At 37.6% G+C, this 17,190-nt stretch overlaps 2 protein-coding genes and 1 non-coding gene across 3 annotated transcripts in view; 2 read left to right on the forward strand and 1 right to left on the reverse strand.

Annotated features, from left to right (window-relative positions):
- LOC134752158 (programmed cell death protein 4) overlaps nt 1-12,002 on the forward strand; it is a 31,319-nt gene extending 19,317 nt beyond the window's left edge. The window contains exons 3-9 of the mRNA XM_063687762.1: nt 364-583; nt 1,610-1,769; nt 3,125-3,214; nt 3,908-4,040; nt 4,901-5,011; nt 5,965-6,104; nt 6,581-12,002. Of these exons, the coding sequence (XP_063543832.1) occupies nt 364-583; nt 1,610-1,769; nt 3,125-3,214; nt 3,908-4,040; nt 4,901-5,011; nt 5,965-6,104; nt 6,581-6,653 (927 nt within the window). The 3' untranslated portion in view covers nt 6,654-12,002. The remainder of the gene's footprint in view (nt 1-363; nt 584-1,609; nt 1,770-3,124; nt 3,215-3,907; nt 4,041-4,900; nt 5,012-5,964; nt 6,105-6,580) is intronic.
- Nucleotides 7,402-17,190, reverse strand: part of LOC134752117 (syndetin) — a 64,529-nt gene continuing 54,740 nt past the window's right edge. Inside the window, exon 5 of the transcript XR_010128737.1 lies at nt 7,402-7,450. The gene's annotated coding sequence lies outside the window, so the exon portion shown is untranslated. The remainder of the gene's footprint in view (nt 7,451-17,190) is intronic.
- Nucleotides 11,674-11,745, forward strand: Trnat-cgu (transfer RNA threonine (anticodon CGU)). The gene has a single exon. It is a non-coding gene; the product is annotated as a tRNA-Thr (tRNA).

Here is a 17,190-nt window from a genome sequence, read left to right on the forward strand (position 1 = left end):
TTTAAACTAGCACTGCGGGCTCAAACGAGTTAGATTAATAGAACACAAACACAGTGACAAAATGTAAAATCAAAATATTCAAATTAGTCACTAGAATTGAGTAAGATGTTATTGTTTTTGCTTTCATATTTACTAGCTTACTTCCAAAGTAAATTCGGATTGTCGACTAAATGTTTCCTATTTTTCATGTGGACAAATAGGAATTAACTGTATCAAAGCAATACACAATGCCAGAGAAATTAGTCAAAGGCGTACACTTCTACTGTGCTAATTTAAATTTTTATGACTTGAAGTAATTTTTCACTTTATGATATAAAGTATGAGTATGAGTATCAATATCCATATTACCATTTCCTTCCACAGCGCAAGTCCGAGCCAGTGATCCTCGAATACTTCGAGCACGGCGATACTAACGCGGCCGCCGAGGACTTCCTCGAATTCGTCACTGCCAAGCGGAGCCACCTGGTCTGCGAGACCATCATAGAGACCGCTTTAGAGCATAAGCCAAGCCACTGCGAGATGGCTTCAGTTTTGGTGTCGGATCTGTATGGAAGGGTGTTCTCTGCCAAGGATATTGCTTTAGGTAAGACCGCTTTAGAAAATATTACAAAACAAAAGTTTAGTAAAAAATCCTGGACAAGGCACCAAATGTAACATGCCACTTACAAAAACACCATAATGCCCGTAAGATACCTAGTTCCCCTAGATTATATAGAGCGAAGCCATCTGGTCTGCGAGACTATTACAGAGACGGCTTTAGAGTATAAGCCGAGCCGCTGTGAGATAGCTTGGTGTCGGATCTGTATGGAAAGGTGTTCTCTGCCAAGGATATAGCCTCAGCTAAGTGGACTTTTATAAATAAGTATTAAAAAAGATACCCTTTGGTTGAATTGAAAATCCTGGTCATTGCTCCAAAAAGGTAAAAGGAAATTCACAAAGATACTGCAAAAGGAGCAAAAGGCCCGTCAAGCTCTCCTTTATGACATAGATTGTTATAGCTATGGTGACCTATTTAATAAAAAATAAGCTCCACTGGTTAAAAATCCTGGTCACGGCATCAAAATGTAACAGGTAATTTCAAAGGACATATCCAAAGCGACAATACATATTAAATGATATATTAAATGGCTATGTTTTCTAGACCAATAAGTTCATTCGTTGACGATGACGCCGACCGCCATAAATTTGTTTTAACGAAGCTATCAGCGTCGAGCGTGCACGCTGAGAGTGTGCGTTTCGTAGCCGAGGCGTTAATAAACTGAAATAGATAACATACACTAAAGAAAAAGTAACCAAGTCCACCGGTGGCCGAGGCGTGAATCGAACCCGCGTCTTCAGCTCACGCGGCTAACCACTAGACCACCCGGCCACGGCGTTACCCGTCCCAAATTCTCTGGTGTATGCTATCTTTGAAAGGCTAGGCGCCTTTGACCAACTCGAAGGGCGAGCAGTGTGTGCTCGAACCTATACGAATCCTTTACTGGATTACGGTATGGCGAGAGAGATGGTACTGCCATCAATTCAACTAGGGAACAAATCAAATTATAAACTAAATTATTAGGCGTTAATGTCAAGGGAAGGCTGTCTATAATTGATGATTATGTTGCAGCGTTCGAGCACCTCCTGGAGAAGCTGCCAGACCTGGTCTTGGACACTCCCGACGCCGCCGTCCTACTCTCCAATTTCATCGCGCGCTGCGTCGCTGACGACTGCCTGCCGCCGCGCTTTGTTTCGCAGCAGCGCGACGCGCCGCTCAATGCTGCCGCTAGGTATGGTTCACAAAATAACTAACCCTTCGGGAAGCACAACGCCGATGCGGGATGTTTCGATAATATTTTCCATTCTCCGCCATTTTCATTCAATATGACAGCGACCATGGATCATGGCGGCATCCCAAGGTACTGCACCTTAAAATACGGCGTTGCCGTCTCAAGGGCTTTAAGTTTGTGCTACTGATGCCTTAAAAAAAACGAATGATATGATTCATGCAATAATCAAAGATAGATATAACTCCGTAATAGATGGATACAGTCTAAGGAAAAAACGTGCCTCGAAAATCAAGAAAATTTGATTCTCGTTCAGAGGGCGCTACTAGCTTTGGCCTACTGTCGTATAGATGGCGTTGACGGTTTCGTTTGTTATTTAACAATTTTAATGCATATCAGTGAAAATGGGCCAAAATCACAAAAATAATTAATGCAAATAAAAATAATCATTTATTCATATTTAAATACATTTTATCGTATTTTCATAAATCTTCATTTTTAGTTTTAAAGTGTGTCGACAGATGGCAGTGAATTTACTGGGGTTACAAAATTTACTATGACAGTACCGCTCTAGTATAAGTTACTCTATGCAATAATCTTTATTTTAGGCAAAGTGGCCCATATATAAATACCATATTATAAAAATATATTTTAAAATTAAACACTACAAATCACAGTATGGTTGCGATGCATTACTCAATCCCGCAGTGCCGAAAGCAGCCGCCGAAACTAGACACCCTTGAACTCCTTGGTGAAGCTAGACGTTTAGTTGTCACGCTCACCACAAACGAATTAAAATTCGCATTGTGTCGAGATTCCAACTTCGCGACCCTCACGACGAATCCGGACTTTGCTTTCATATATTTTACTATAATACTACAGGGCGTATTATAGGTAAAGTATGCATGTAGCACAAGTTTCCTATTAAGAGAATATCCCCTGAAAGGGTAGGGTATAAGCGCTAAATCTTGATTCAGCTATCATTTTCTGTAACAAGATGTATTTTTTCCGCAAAGATATCTAGGACTTTTTTGTGTAGAATTTAATAAGCTTTAATGTTGCCTTACACCATATTTTCACAGAGAACGTAGATTTAGAGTAAAACGAAAATTTCTCCAGGATGGTACACATTTTCCAAGATGGCTGCGATTCCTCGAGGTCCCCAAATGTGAAAAAGTGTGGACATGAAAAAGAGACCTTTAATTAACATACATACAAAATTTCATAACTTTGGAAGGATTTCGAGGTTAGACTTAATCCGATTGTACTATTAAGCCTAGAATAAATTTAAAAGTGGAAAACTACTGCGTTGGGCTTGTTTCTTTCTATGTTAATAAATTTCGTTTTGTTTGGTGCAGGCAAGCCATCCACCGAGCGGAGACGCTGCTCTCCATGAAGCAGGGTCTCGTCCGGCTCGACAACATTTGGGGAGTCGGTGGTGGCATCAGGTATATTCTTCCTTGCAATGTACGGTTTACATTAACCGCACCGTTCTTATTATTACTATTCAATAGAACATATGTGCCATTCTCAATCAAAAGGGTACTTATTGTCGGTTGTCAATAAGGCGCTATGTCCATATAGCTTCAATTTGAAATCAACCTTATTGACAAGTGACAATGTGGTACCTTTTGGATGAAAATGTCACATATTATCATAGGTATTATGCAATAATGGGCTGTCCTAAAGGGAACGCGCCGAAAAGGGAATGAGCTGTTTTGCGCGGCAATTTCCTCGCGAAGTGGCTTTTTTTATGTGAATCCGTCTATTTACAGTCGAGTTCATAAATATGTATACATTTAAATATATTAATAACGGGTCACTCACGTATTTTAAGTCGAAACCCCCGGGTGAGTGACCCGTTATTAATATATTTCATATGTCTGTGTCTCACGGAAGTTTTGTTATTAACTTACTTACTACTTACTCCGTTGGCTCAGCGACCCAAAATGAGACTTTGTTATTAAAATGTATATATTTCTACACCTTAAGCAATAAGGTGAAAAAATGAATCAACTGTATCCGTCACATCCATGTTTCAATGGCAATATCGCGTGGTCGGGGCTGTTAGTGAGTATTGTCGCCATTTGCCGCTTTGTGTGTCGTCAGAGCTCTGTTTCTAACTCCACTTTTTTTTCCAGGCCAGTGAAGTCCCTGATCCGGCAGATCCAGCTCCTCCTCAAGGAGTACCTGACCTGCGGGGACCTGACCGAGGCCATGCGCTGCGTGCGCGAGCTGGAGGTGCCGCACTTCCACCACGAGCTCGTCTACGAGGTAAGAGGCTGTCCCAGGAGTCGGGCGATAACTTTCATTTACACTACTTCAAACACATAATAATAAAAATGTAGTCTGATAAACGTCAAGTACAGGATATGTGTAATACAAAATTACCATGTTTAGCCGTCCAAACTTTACGAAATTTACAAATAAGAGCGACAAAATCAGTACTTTACGCGCGTTTACCTAAACGTCCATCAGAAAAGCAAACATTACTAATTTAGTAAGTCTGTTTTCAAAAAATTGATCTGATAAAAGGTAAGATAAGAAGACGTGCTAATAGAAACCAGTACTTGTTATTTCAATTAGGTAACAAAAGGTGTACAATTTCACCGACTAAATCTATCAATTTTGCATTTTTGCGACTAAAATCGACACCGGCCTCTTAAGTCTGGTTGCGCGCCGCATAAACGATGACCGCTGGAACGGTCCGGGCTCGGCTCGAAATATCCGACACTTCAATTTTCTATAAAAAGCATGACGTGATCATTCGTCATAGAAAACAGTATCGGAAGCCTTATTACGTACCATCCTTAAGTCTTTGATGCTCGCATAAAGCGAGTGCATTTGCCGGAATAAAGCAAACCCAGCGTAGTGCGTAACTGGCGCATTATTCGCTAGGCAGGGCTGGAGCTGGACGCACCTTTTCTGGTAGCCGTGAATACACAGACAATAATTGCATACTTTAGAATATAAAGAAGGCGTAATACAATTAAGTACCTATAAGGCTCTTTGTCTTGATGTAAAAACGTGACCACAAAAATGCTAGTATTATTCAAGTCAAGACCAATATCGTAATTTTTTTTATACATGTTTAACAAGCTATGACGGCAATAAGAATTCGTTTTTTTTTTTAGACAATCCTGCTCGCGGTGGAGACAGTCAACTCCTCGGTGGAAGAACAGCTGTGTACTTTCCTGGCTGAACTGAGGCGCTGCGTCATCGTCACGCCCGACCAGATGGACCGGGTGAGTTGATACAAATACTATTTTCTTCGCTCTGTGAACTCTTAGGCGGGCTGTACACACTCGGCGAGAGACCCCGAGACACGCCGAGAACGAGTGTGTACATGAATACAGAATACAGAATACAGAACTTTATTGGTAAAAGCAAATTTTACAGGTCACATTTTTTTTTTTTTTTTTTTTTATGCTGCTCTCTTATCTCGTCTCGCGCTTCTCCGAGTGGATCGGAGCGGTACCGAGGCTCGGCGAGAGGCTTTCGACGAGTGTGTACACTTGTACAGCCGACATTAGAAATAACTTCTTTATCCTCCTCATCTGAAAATCATTAAAATCTGAACCACATCTTAACGGTTTCTGGTGGCATCCTGAATCATCCCTAAGCCCGCACTAGGCATCCTAGTTTTTACTAAATCGTGTGCTTTGCTAATATAGACCTTCCAACCTTCACGATGTTTTTCTTCACATAGGCACAGGGCGGACACGCTTTACATCAAAAATCACTTGCGTTTCTATGTGTGAACGGCACGTCTGTACACGCGTCATGCGTCATAGTGTGAGTGAGTTGCTTAAAAACAGTACTGAGCGGTCGGCAAACGGCCGTCAATCTAGGCGAGGTAACTCTAGTCGGGGCGGGGCGGTGCGTGGCCGTTCTGTATGATAATACTATTACTTATTCTGTGACATAGGTAATATATAGTCCCGAGAAACTCATTATACCAGCTAATGATCGAAATCACGCCCTATTGTTAAATTTTAACCGTATGAGCTCTAAGCCTAAAGATATCTTTATTTGTCATGATTTTTTACTTTTATAATAACTTACTTTCGTATCAATAATATTTCTAAAATGGTAGTTTTACAGTTAATAAATAAAATTAAAAAATTGGATGTCACACATTTGAGTTTGCATCCCGACATCGCAGTCTCGAACATTACTAAATTACCGACGGTTACAGGGCTTCCTCCGCGTGCTGGAGGACATGTCGGACATCGTGCTGGACGTGCCGCTGGCCTACATCATGCTGGACCGCTTCCTCGAGCGCTGCCAGCAGAAGTTCAAGCTGGGCGACGTGGTCATCAAACGCATGCCGAGCAGGTGTGTTACAGCTGTTGCAGGTGTAGGGTTTCTTGCATGTGCTTCGATATTGTTCTAGACGGGTTTGTCCAAACGTTCTTGCAATTATTTCGTTAATATCGGACATCCAACACATATACAATCCACGAATTGACCAACTTAAGGTATTAAATTAATGACGGCGACATCTGTCATCCCAAAGAGAAACTATCAAAACGATTATTTATGGAAGCTATATGAAAAACAGCACAATGACGTCACCGTCAAGTTACCTTCTCTTCATAGTTCGTTCGGATTTATTAAATAGAAATTGTGTCTGAAAATAACTGCGGACTAGGTTTTTCTAATATTTTTCTGGTGCTTTATTTCGTGCAGGATGTGAAATAATTTATTTTAAAATCAGATAACATCCCTATTATAGTGCAGCAATATCGGAAACTTATGTTATTTTGAGGTCGTATAATTCAAAATATTAAATATTTTTCTTTTATTGACAGAGGCCGCAAGCGCTACGTGTCGGAGGGCGACGGTGGCGCCATCAAGGACCACGCGCTTAAACTGCGCGAGTAAACTGCGTTCCGCCGTCGCACACACACACACACACAACACACACAAAACACACATACACATACATGGGTCATATTGAAGAGGCACTGAGTCTTTCGTTGTTCTTGAAAGTTCAGAACATTGGGTCTAAGTGTCAGCGATAATACAATAGTATATAGTACAAATTCCTTAAAAAATATGAGATTTATGCTATTTCTGTCACACTTTATCTATGTAGATTTACAGTTGTAGTGCATAATTATTTTCCATCGTATTTTACGTACGTACGTTTCGGTGAAAATACGATGGAAAATAATTATGCACTACATTCTGTAAGCGATATTGACGCAAGAATGAGACAGATTTCTTCTGACGTACTGATGTGTCTATCAAAAATGTTAGACATTTAGTTTTCCCATATTCTGAATTATCTGGAATAAGTAAAATGGCGTGTAAGTTTATGTAGAGCCCACAAACACGAAGCGATGTGGCGAAATCAAGTTTTGTATCGCTTTTTATAGACATTTATGCATACTGTTCTATAATACCATAAAGAAATAAGCAAGCATAGAGCATAGTGCTCACTCCATACATCCGGTTTGTAACCAAAACGACTATTATTTTCGTAGTCGACATCTAGCGTCAAGTAGCGGAATTATCACTGCTACTCGACAATAGATGTCACGTGTATCGCGACTGACGAAAAGATTACTTAACAATTTACAACTAATATTACAAGCAGAAGGAGTTGAAAATAAGAGTTCCGGTTATAATATTACCTGAAAATTGTTGAGCATTAGACTTTCCGTTCGTCGCGACATCTATTGTCGAGTAGCAGTACTGATAATTCCGCTACTTGACGCTAGATGTCGACTACAAAAATCATAGTCGTTTTGGTAATAGAACTGATGTATGGAGTGAGCACTATGCTTACTTATTTTGAGTTATTTCAATATGATAGTACTACATAAACGTATACATAGCACCTAAAGGTTGGCAGATGAAAGTTCAGAAATCCATATTGACATTCCTTAGTAGTCAAGTATATCTCCATTAGACAACCAAAACTATTATCAAAATGTCTAACTTTGTCATACATAGGGTAGGGTACGAAACAGTGGCTCGGAATGAATAGCCGGGTACAGTGGCTCTCAACCACTCTCAACCTAATTCCAACATGATAGAGGCGATATTGGAGCGACTGAGCCACTGTTTCCTACTCTACCCTACATATGTATGTCTCCATGTGACGTGATGGTGGCGTAAGGACATTTAGAATAGAATTTTTTGTAGATTCAGTTTTAGGGTTTTTTTTTTTTCAAAATGGCGGAGCCATGGGGCTTTGCGAGGTCTCAGACAGCCACTGGTTTCTAGGAATGTTTTTTTTTTTCAGGAATGTTCCTAGAAAATAATTGCTCTGAGCTGTAGTCCTCGCGAGCCCCCATGGCTCCGCCATTTTGAAAAAATTTCGAAAACTGAATAGGCATTTTTTTTTTTTAATTCAAGAATTTACTTAACAAAATTTCGCGACTATCGGTTGAGAAATGCGACCTGTATTGTGCGACATAAAACAGTAGAAATTAATTAAACTGGAACGAAAAAAATCCATACAAAATTTTTACCATGTTTAATTGTTTAAGCATTTGACGTCAAAAATTTAAGTTGCGTAGGAAGTGGCGCCCGCAATAATTTTCTACAATTTCTTGTCGGACTATAGAAGAGAACAACCGGACTTACGAAATCATTTTAGTCCAAGCCGAAACGGAGACCTTCACTAATGCTCGGTCAATTAGAGGCTGATATTGACCTGCCTTTACCTTGGAGTGTGATTTTGTCTAAAACTTGAAAAACTAGAGATTTCTGAACTTTCATCTAATTAAGAAGTACAATCCACAAAAAAACATGACAAGCAATATGGATAGCGGTAATTATTAATACAAGCCTAACTGTAACGTCTAAAGACAAAAAATGTAATAATATATAATATTACTATTTGGTTACGTAGTGAATGTAAGATATTGTATGGCTTTTTGTAAATGGGTGAAACAACTTTTTAGTGTCACTTGTCACGAGTTGTCCAGGGGATAAAACAACTTAAAATATTGATTTTATGGTATTTAAGTTGATCAAACGTACAATTGTGGTAGTTATAAGCCATTAATACAACATTTATTCTAACAGACTGCGATGTGTCCCTTGGACAACGGCGCGAAATAACACAAAAAAAGTTGATCCACTCAAGTAAATTTAAAGTTTAATACTTAAATTAAGTGGCAATTTAAATGCAGTATATTGTATTGGATAATAAAATAACAATCACCGCCTATGGTGTTTTTCAAGCAATGAAATTTTGGACTATTCCGTCATACATTTGACGAACATTGACTTAGCCACCGCTTATAAAAATAATCATTGACGAAAATGTCAAAGAAAAAGTTATACAGCTTATGTAAAGGTTAGTGCTAAAATCGTATGTTTCATGTTTAGTACAAACCGTTTTTTTTTTTGCGTGCGACGGCGCGGTGTTGCCAGACTTGTATTTTAAGAGTAGCGGGTTTTTTAATTTGCATTTTATTGGGTTGCCATAAAAACATACATTTATATCGTGATATAATGATTGTATCGCTTCAAAAATGTGAAATGATATAAATTGAAACATGTAGATTTTTTTTAACTGTACATCTAATTTAGTAGAAATTAAGAAACCAGCTACTTTTTTTGGATATTAATTTTATAAAAAGATAATATGTTGTAAGTTGTATGTAATCAATTCTACGATTATTTACATGAGGCGCGTGGGGTAACATAAGCCATTTGCACCAACATTCATAACTTTTTGAAAACCTAACCAAAATAAAGTCTGTTTAACAGCTGGTTTAACAGGGACCGTACGCGTTGGAGGGTCTGCCATCTTGTGGCCTGAATCGGAACCATAAACGAGTTCATAAATATGTGTACATTTCTTCACCTTAATCCATTGCAATAAGGTGAAAAAATTTATACATATTTATAAACTCGACTGTACATTGACACTTCACGCCAAAGCAAGTGCTGCCATCTTGTGGGCTACTTGGGAAGCATAAACTACACATTTACGCCTCGCGCTAAAAATCTGACGTCTCCTGTGCTGCGCCCTACAGTTTATGCACGCTCCCTAATATTTTTTTACATCCAAAAGAAACAAAAAACCAACTGTCAATTTAACTGTCCAAAGCAGTCTTCCCAATTTTGAAGTCATTTGAAGTCTTATTATTTGACTTTTCGCAATAACTTCTAATGATTAACGTAGAAACAAATTTCTGAAGAACGTACAAACATCCTAAAGAGAAATCGAGATCATTTTCGAGTTTGTCAATTTCAATTTGTCTTTTAGAAGACCTCAATTCCTTAAGTCCTGTATTAAAAACTACTGTAATAGATCACAGATGGTGGTGCTTAAAATCTTGCTGTCTTATGCTTGTCTAAGGGCCTGTTTCACAATGTCCAAGTAAAGTATTGGATAGCTAATTAACAAATAAATTAACTGCCAGATAAAATTTCCTACAAAAAAAGCACTTTATCCAGCAGATAAAGCTTATTTGGAGATTGTGAAACGCCAACGATGACTTTATTCGTCAGATAAGTGGTAAGTAGCTTATTCAGGACTTTACTTGGACATTGTGAAACAGGCCCTAATACTTGCTAATATCCATTACAAAGTGTTTTTATGTTACTTCACGAGCTCTTGTCACGCATTGATATTTTTATAACGTCTAGACGTTTAGAATATGTGTTTTAAATTTTTATAAAGTCCATACTGGGTATGTTGTGGGGTACACTTGCTTATTTTTTTTTAAGCGGAGCAACTTACGCTTAGCCAAAGTTTTATTGTACAGTTTTGGATCTCTCCACACCAAAAAACAACATAATTATGTAGATCTTCAGAGATTATCCTTTGCAGAAATCTAAAACAGTTACATAATGAAACAATGTGTTTAAACCGAACAACTTAATTGATCAAATGTTTTTTAATAGGGTATCACTGTATTAAAAATAAAATTAGCTCAAATCTACTAGTAAACAAAAAAAACACATACAGTAAAAAGGATTTAACTTCGTCGAATTTCATAACCGACGTAAGAGTTAAGCCATTGCATTTCATAATGTACGACTTTTTCTACAACTAATTCGTAGATATTTCTAAAAACGTACATTTTAATGTCTGATCCCCTATTACTTTAATGACATTCTTATAGTTTTGTATCGGGAACATTATTTTTCTGTTATGTTTTGCCATTTACACAATAAAAAAATAGTTTGCTCAGACCCCTGCAACACCCGGTTATTTAGAAGCAAGAAAGAGCTTGATTCTTTCTGATTATTTTCAGGTCACACGACAATTCATTTTTTCTCCCATTTTTGACGAGTCTGTAATATTACAGTTATTATGTAAGCAAACATTTGTACAAAATTTCGTTTGAAATATAGTACAGTTTATTATTTGTGTAGCCCATACATTTTGTTTTCCAAATAGTAGTAGTCACAGACGTACGCCGTTATTAATTTCTCAGGCATTTTGAATGTGTTTAAGGCATTTTAATCATTCCAAAGCATATTAACGTAGCTTTCATGTCCGTAACTGCCGAGAAAATTATTTATTTGATGGATTCCTTCATAATTGTCAAGTACATTGGACCCGCCATGTCCTATCTCTATCGCACGCGCATAATTATATTGCTATCCCGCCGATGATGCCGGCGGTCTGAAAATTTTCGTGCTCAGCGTCCTTACTTTAGTAGATTGAAGAAAATGGAGTGTGTTGCGCCTTGGAGGGCAAGCGAGGCTCCCATCATAGATTTACAGACTGGTTCAATGAGGTAATCCACCAAACTAATGTTACAACTAGGTATTTGTATAGATGGCAGCACCATCTCTCTCGCTATACAGTAATCCCGTAAGGGATTCATATAGGAGGTGCAAGCACTGCTCGCCCTTAAGAGTTGGTCAAGAGCGCCTAGCCTTTCAATGATTGGCATACTAGAAAATTTGGAACGGGTACCAACGTGGCCGGGTGGTCTAGTGGTTAGGGCGTTAGCCGCGTAAGCTAAAGACGCGGGTTCGATTCCCGCCTCGGCCACCGGAGGGCTTGGTCACTTTTTCTTAAGTATATGACATCTATTCTGGTTTACAAACTGATATTATTAGCCATAAGGCTGTTCACGTCCATTTTTGCCATTTACTCCACCATTTTTGCATTTGGTCGTGTGGCCTGGCAGTCATTTAGGTGCCTGATCCTACCGAGGATGAATTGTGATTTATTTTGTCTGGTGAATGTTTTGAGTCAGTGATTGGCTAGTTTGTTAATACATAAAAATAAATAGAGGATATTTCATATATTGTTGTTTTATTTTTTAATCCTTCATATAAAATATATACGTACTTGTGGTAATATCCCAGTTACCAAATAAACAAATTGGTGCAACCATAGTCACGTATTAGTATTATTTGGTATATAACAAAAAACCGGCCAAGTGCGAGTCGGACTCGCGCACCGAGGGTTCCGTACTTTTTATTGTTTGTTGTTATAGCGGCAACAGAAATACATCATCTGTGAAAATTTCAACTGTCTAGCTATCACGGTTCATGAGATACAGCCTGATGACAGACTGACAGCGGAGTCTTATTAATAGGGTCCCGTTTTTACCCTTTTGTGTACGGAACCCTAAAAACAAGGTTCCACGCGGGTTTATCACATTGATACGATTTCCGCACACTGCCCTTGTGCGAGCGAGACAACGATGCGATATATGTCTATAGCGACTATAGCAATGTCCCGCTTGGGCGCTTGCATAGTGCAAGTATATAGTCGGTCAAACCAAATTGTCAGTAAATAAGAGCAAAAAGACTATACTCATCCTAGTCATACTAGTACTAGTGTAAGACAAAGATAGTATGATTCTCTCTGTCTATGTTTGAAATGAGACTTGACAAACTATAGTAAGGTATTAAAAAAATATTAATTAAAAGAATTATTTAATTAAACGAACCTCTTAAAATAACATAACTTGTGATAAATAACATTAAATTCTATTAGCTAATAATATCTCATAATTATTGCTGTGATTCAATATACTTTCAATACTTTGTGCAGTGGTAGTTCATCTGAAACAAAACAGAAAATGAATTGAAAAATTACTAGGCAATATTAACTAATTATCAATATATATTTTTTTATTTTTTTTATTAATAATATTATTTAATAGGACGGGAAGATGGTCCCTTCCATTACTACTGGAACCAGATGCACATGCTGTCCACCTAGTTTTTAAGTGTAGGTTTTTCTTTTTTTTTTTTTTTATCCATTAAAGCAATTTTATTTCAAAAACAATTAACAAAAACAAACATAATAAAACTTAACCTATAGGTAAAAAATTTGGCCTAAATCGCCGTCAATGGGCAAGGTGCCCAGAAGGCTGGCCGTATTTCCACGCTGTATAGCGATACTAACACGCTGTGCGAAATAGTGGCCAGCCCTCTGGTCGCCCGAGGCCTCTATTAGGCGCGTCGCCAAATATACAGCCGACGCGCACTTGGTCCCCATGGCCCCAAGGTTTATATGTGTGTGCTAAGTGTGTATATAATATGTATATAGATTTAAGTTTTAAGTGTACAAAATAAAATGTATAATATTATTAATTTTATGTGAAAGTGCCTGTCTGTTACCTCTTCATGCATAAATCAATTTAGATGATATTCGGTATGTAGATAGTTTGAAATCAGAAATCAGGGAAAGGACAGGGTAGTTTAAGGGGCCCACTGACTATCAGTCCGCCGGACGGTATTGGCCTGTCAAATTTTTGTTCTAACTGAGGCCGATATCGTCCGGTGGACTGATAGTCAGTTGGCCCCTTTATATCAATCATCATCATTATTCCACACTATTGACAATTTACTTTAGTAAGGGGACGTGAACCATAGGGGTAGCTCTGCTTATAAGTGACAAGTGCTATGGTCTCCGGCAAGCTCGGCCGAATTTCACTTTCCCATACAAACGGAGTTTCATTCTCATTTTAAAACTTAGGATATAGTTGAGATATACCTCAGTCCCGTCTCGGACGCTCGCCATGAGTGGAGTACCGTGCCGGCACCTGCCTTATCTGCCACCACTGAACTACTGCTGTCACCGCAGCTACCACCACCGCTGCACTTATCATAATACCCTTGGATAGCACCTCCATTCTGAAATAATATACAAAGGAACTTTAGGTAAGATACATTTTTGTATTTAGATTTATTTTTTATTTCAACACAACTTAGCTCTAAGAAACATGATTGTCAAAACTTCAGATCAACCTATTTAGGCTTGGGTGCAATTGATAAATATGTTTAAACTTTAAAACTCATGCCAAATATTTAGTTTATTACAAATTTCTATAAATAACTCAGATTCTGTAATGTATATCGCACCTAAAAGTAAATTACCTAATTAGTGAAAGTTTCCAAGAAACTGTGAAACATATTAAGTAGATCAACGTTCCGTGATTACTCTCAACTCAATTTCCTTAATATATCAAAATGTATCATATAGTATACTAAACGCATAGAAGACCTGAACGAGTATGGCAAACTAACATTGTTTTTTCACGCTTTTTATAACTTACCTATTGATCAAACAAATCAAAATCACAGATTAATAATATGTATCAAAATGCCACAAAAACAACGAACTGAATGTAAAATGTACCTATTTTATAGTATTGCAAGTCCTAAGTAAACTAGGATTGGATTGCTTCACTGGAGCAAAACTAAATAAACTAACGCTCGGAAGTCATCTTTTTATCTGCGCTTTGATGCCTTTGATTTCCATGTAAATCTCCGAAGAATACGCACTTCAGACAAAACCGAAACAAAAATGCTGAAAGAAAGAAAACTGAAAAATAATTATATTGTGATTATTGTGCAAATGCCAAATGCGCACGGTTGCATTCCGTTCTCCTCAAAGATAAATTCATTATGACTATCAATAATTATGTCAAACAAAGGGACCCCATTCATTAGAGCGCGATGTACTACTCAAAGAGCATATAATCACTACGTCAGGTCCTCAGAATAATGACTAAAGCATAGAAGTCGGGCAAAAATGCTTCGCAAATATGTATACCCGTACTTTACTTCCTTACGAATTAGATAATGTGCCGAAAAGAGATGCATATATGCTTGTTATTTCTCATTTACGTACGGTGTCATAAGTTTGATAGTTTGCTAGGGATGTGACTGTGTTGACTTTTTATATCGATAAATTATGCATAAGTTTATGTGCCGTGTAAAAGAATAATCACGAAATTGGCAAATTGATAATAGTCTGGCTAATGAAAGTTGAACCTGAAAAAACGCGGCAATTTCAAGAAATCTGTAGCAGGCTGCTCGTTGAAATGAAATGAAATGCGTGGAATACAAGGATTGCATAACTTTTATACTTTTTATAATTTTCATATTCTAAAAATCATTAAAAAGTATAAAAATTATGCAATCCTTGGAATCAAAGAGCCGCCTGATATGAGGATTAATGCATGTACCTAATATAGCTTTTATCTCATTTGCAGTCTACTCAGAACCGTCTAACTATACCTCTCGTTTTTTTATCATTAGAAAGAAGGCGAGCGATCTTAACGTGTCGTTTTATCGAAAAACACTTTGAAAATAAGTCACAACAAATATAATATACGATCATTTACCTTTTGCTTTCATAAGTAAAATATTGCTATATTTATAAAAAAACTTGTCAATAAAAAGACACGTGGAAATGGTTTACCGTTTTTTCTAATGCTAAAAGACTAAGTATAGTTTCTAATCATGTACAGTCAGCTGCAGAGAAAAGGCACCCCCCCTGCATACAAAGTTCTGTAAATTAGTATGGACGTGGGGTACCTTTTCTCTGCAGCTGACTGTACCAAATAGGAAATGAAGAAAAAAAACGTTCGTGTAATATATTTTTTTTATTTAATAATAGGGAATATTACGCGAAACTCGGCGTAGGTGGCGCCACTATCACAATCTGAGGGTCTATCGCGAAACAAGAAAATCGAACTTTCGTTATCTAACATCTCTGTCACTCTTGCGTATTCGAGCGATAAAGAGGCAGCTAGATAACGAAATTTCGGATTCGAGTTTTCCGGTAGGTCCCCTGAAAACTTGTCAAAAACCTGTTAAAGGTACAGTATGAATAAGTTACGATACGGTGCACTAAAAAAGCTAGTGCTGCTCTCTGGTGGCAGAACATTGCAGTAATTAATATCCCCTATTCCTCGTCCTTTGGAAATCTGAAATAAAAAGTTGAGTTTTGTGACCAACAATATTAATAAAAGGAACATTCATCAATGATCATTAATAAATCAATGTCTTTTTTATTAGAGTTCCGTACCCAAAGGGTAAAGACGGGACCCTATTACTAATACTTCGCTGTCCGTCTGTCTGTCACCAGGCTGTATCTCATGAACCGTGATAGCTAGACAGTTGAAATTTTCAGATGATGTATTTCTGTTGCCGCTATAACAACAAATACTAAAAAGTACGGTCCCCTTGGTGCGCGCGTCCGACCCGCACTTGACCGGTTTTTAGTATTAAACTATAGTCTGGCAAACACAATTTGTCAGTAAGTAAGAACAAAGAAAACTATAGGTACAGTCGAAGGCAAAAATATCGATCCAGACAAATGGCTTAAAAATATGTGAACACGATTTTATTGTCTGAGCGTACACATATTTTTGAGACTTTGGGAATGTATATATATTTATGCCCTTGACTGTACTCATCAATTAAAATGAGACAGTCCTGGGCCAAACTATAAGAAAGCTGTAAATGTCGATAGGTTATTGATCTGAGGTCGATACATCACTATGCCAAAAATATAACCTTTCATACTTAGCAGAAAAGTTCGAAAATTTATGCAAAAATCTATATAGACTTGAATGCAAGTAATAATTACATAAACAATATATCGATTTCTATGTTTAGGGTCAGGTCCTATAAATTAATTTCTTCAAAATTGAACAAAACTCACCGATTAAAGGTTATCGGTTCGTGCGTATTTTCTTTTCTTCCTGTATGCGATTTACAGCCCTCGATAACACAAGACATTATCACAAAGGGAACTTCAAACCATTACAAATAAAAACTCAACACGTTTTCCAACAATCTTTCAGGAATAGCAAGAATATAATTAAAATAAACCAAGATGACCGCTGAAACATCCCGAAATATTTCAACTAAAATAATACGACTATGTCAAGTTGTTACAGTTGACACCTACCTGTGAAATAACGAACTTATATTTTATTTGGCTGGATTATATTATAGAACCACATAGGACCATTTGACATTTCCCTCAGTTCATCTTATGACAATACTGAAAAAAACGAAAGAACTTGCGGATTGTTGTCTCACTCACTCATAGACAAAAAGTAATAACGTGTTGTGAATACGATATCTTTTACCAAGCTTTTATTTTTGCCCGGCTTCTTTGCTTTAGTCATTATTCTGAGGTCAGGTCAGAAGATTCTTTGGTCAGAAGCTAGAAGCTAGA

This window comes from Cydia strobilella, chromosome 24 (assembly GCF_947568885.1).
Source record: "Cydia strobilella chromosome 24, ilCydStro3.1, whole genome shotgun sequence".
Lineage (NCBI taxonomy): Eukaryota > Metazoa > Arthropoda > Insecta > Lepidoptera > Tortricidae > Cydia > Cydia strobilella.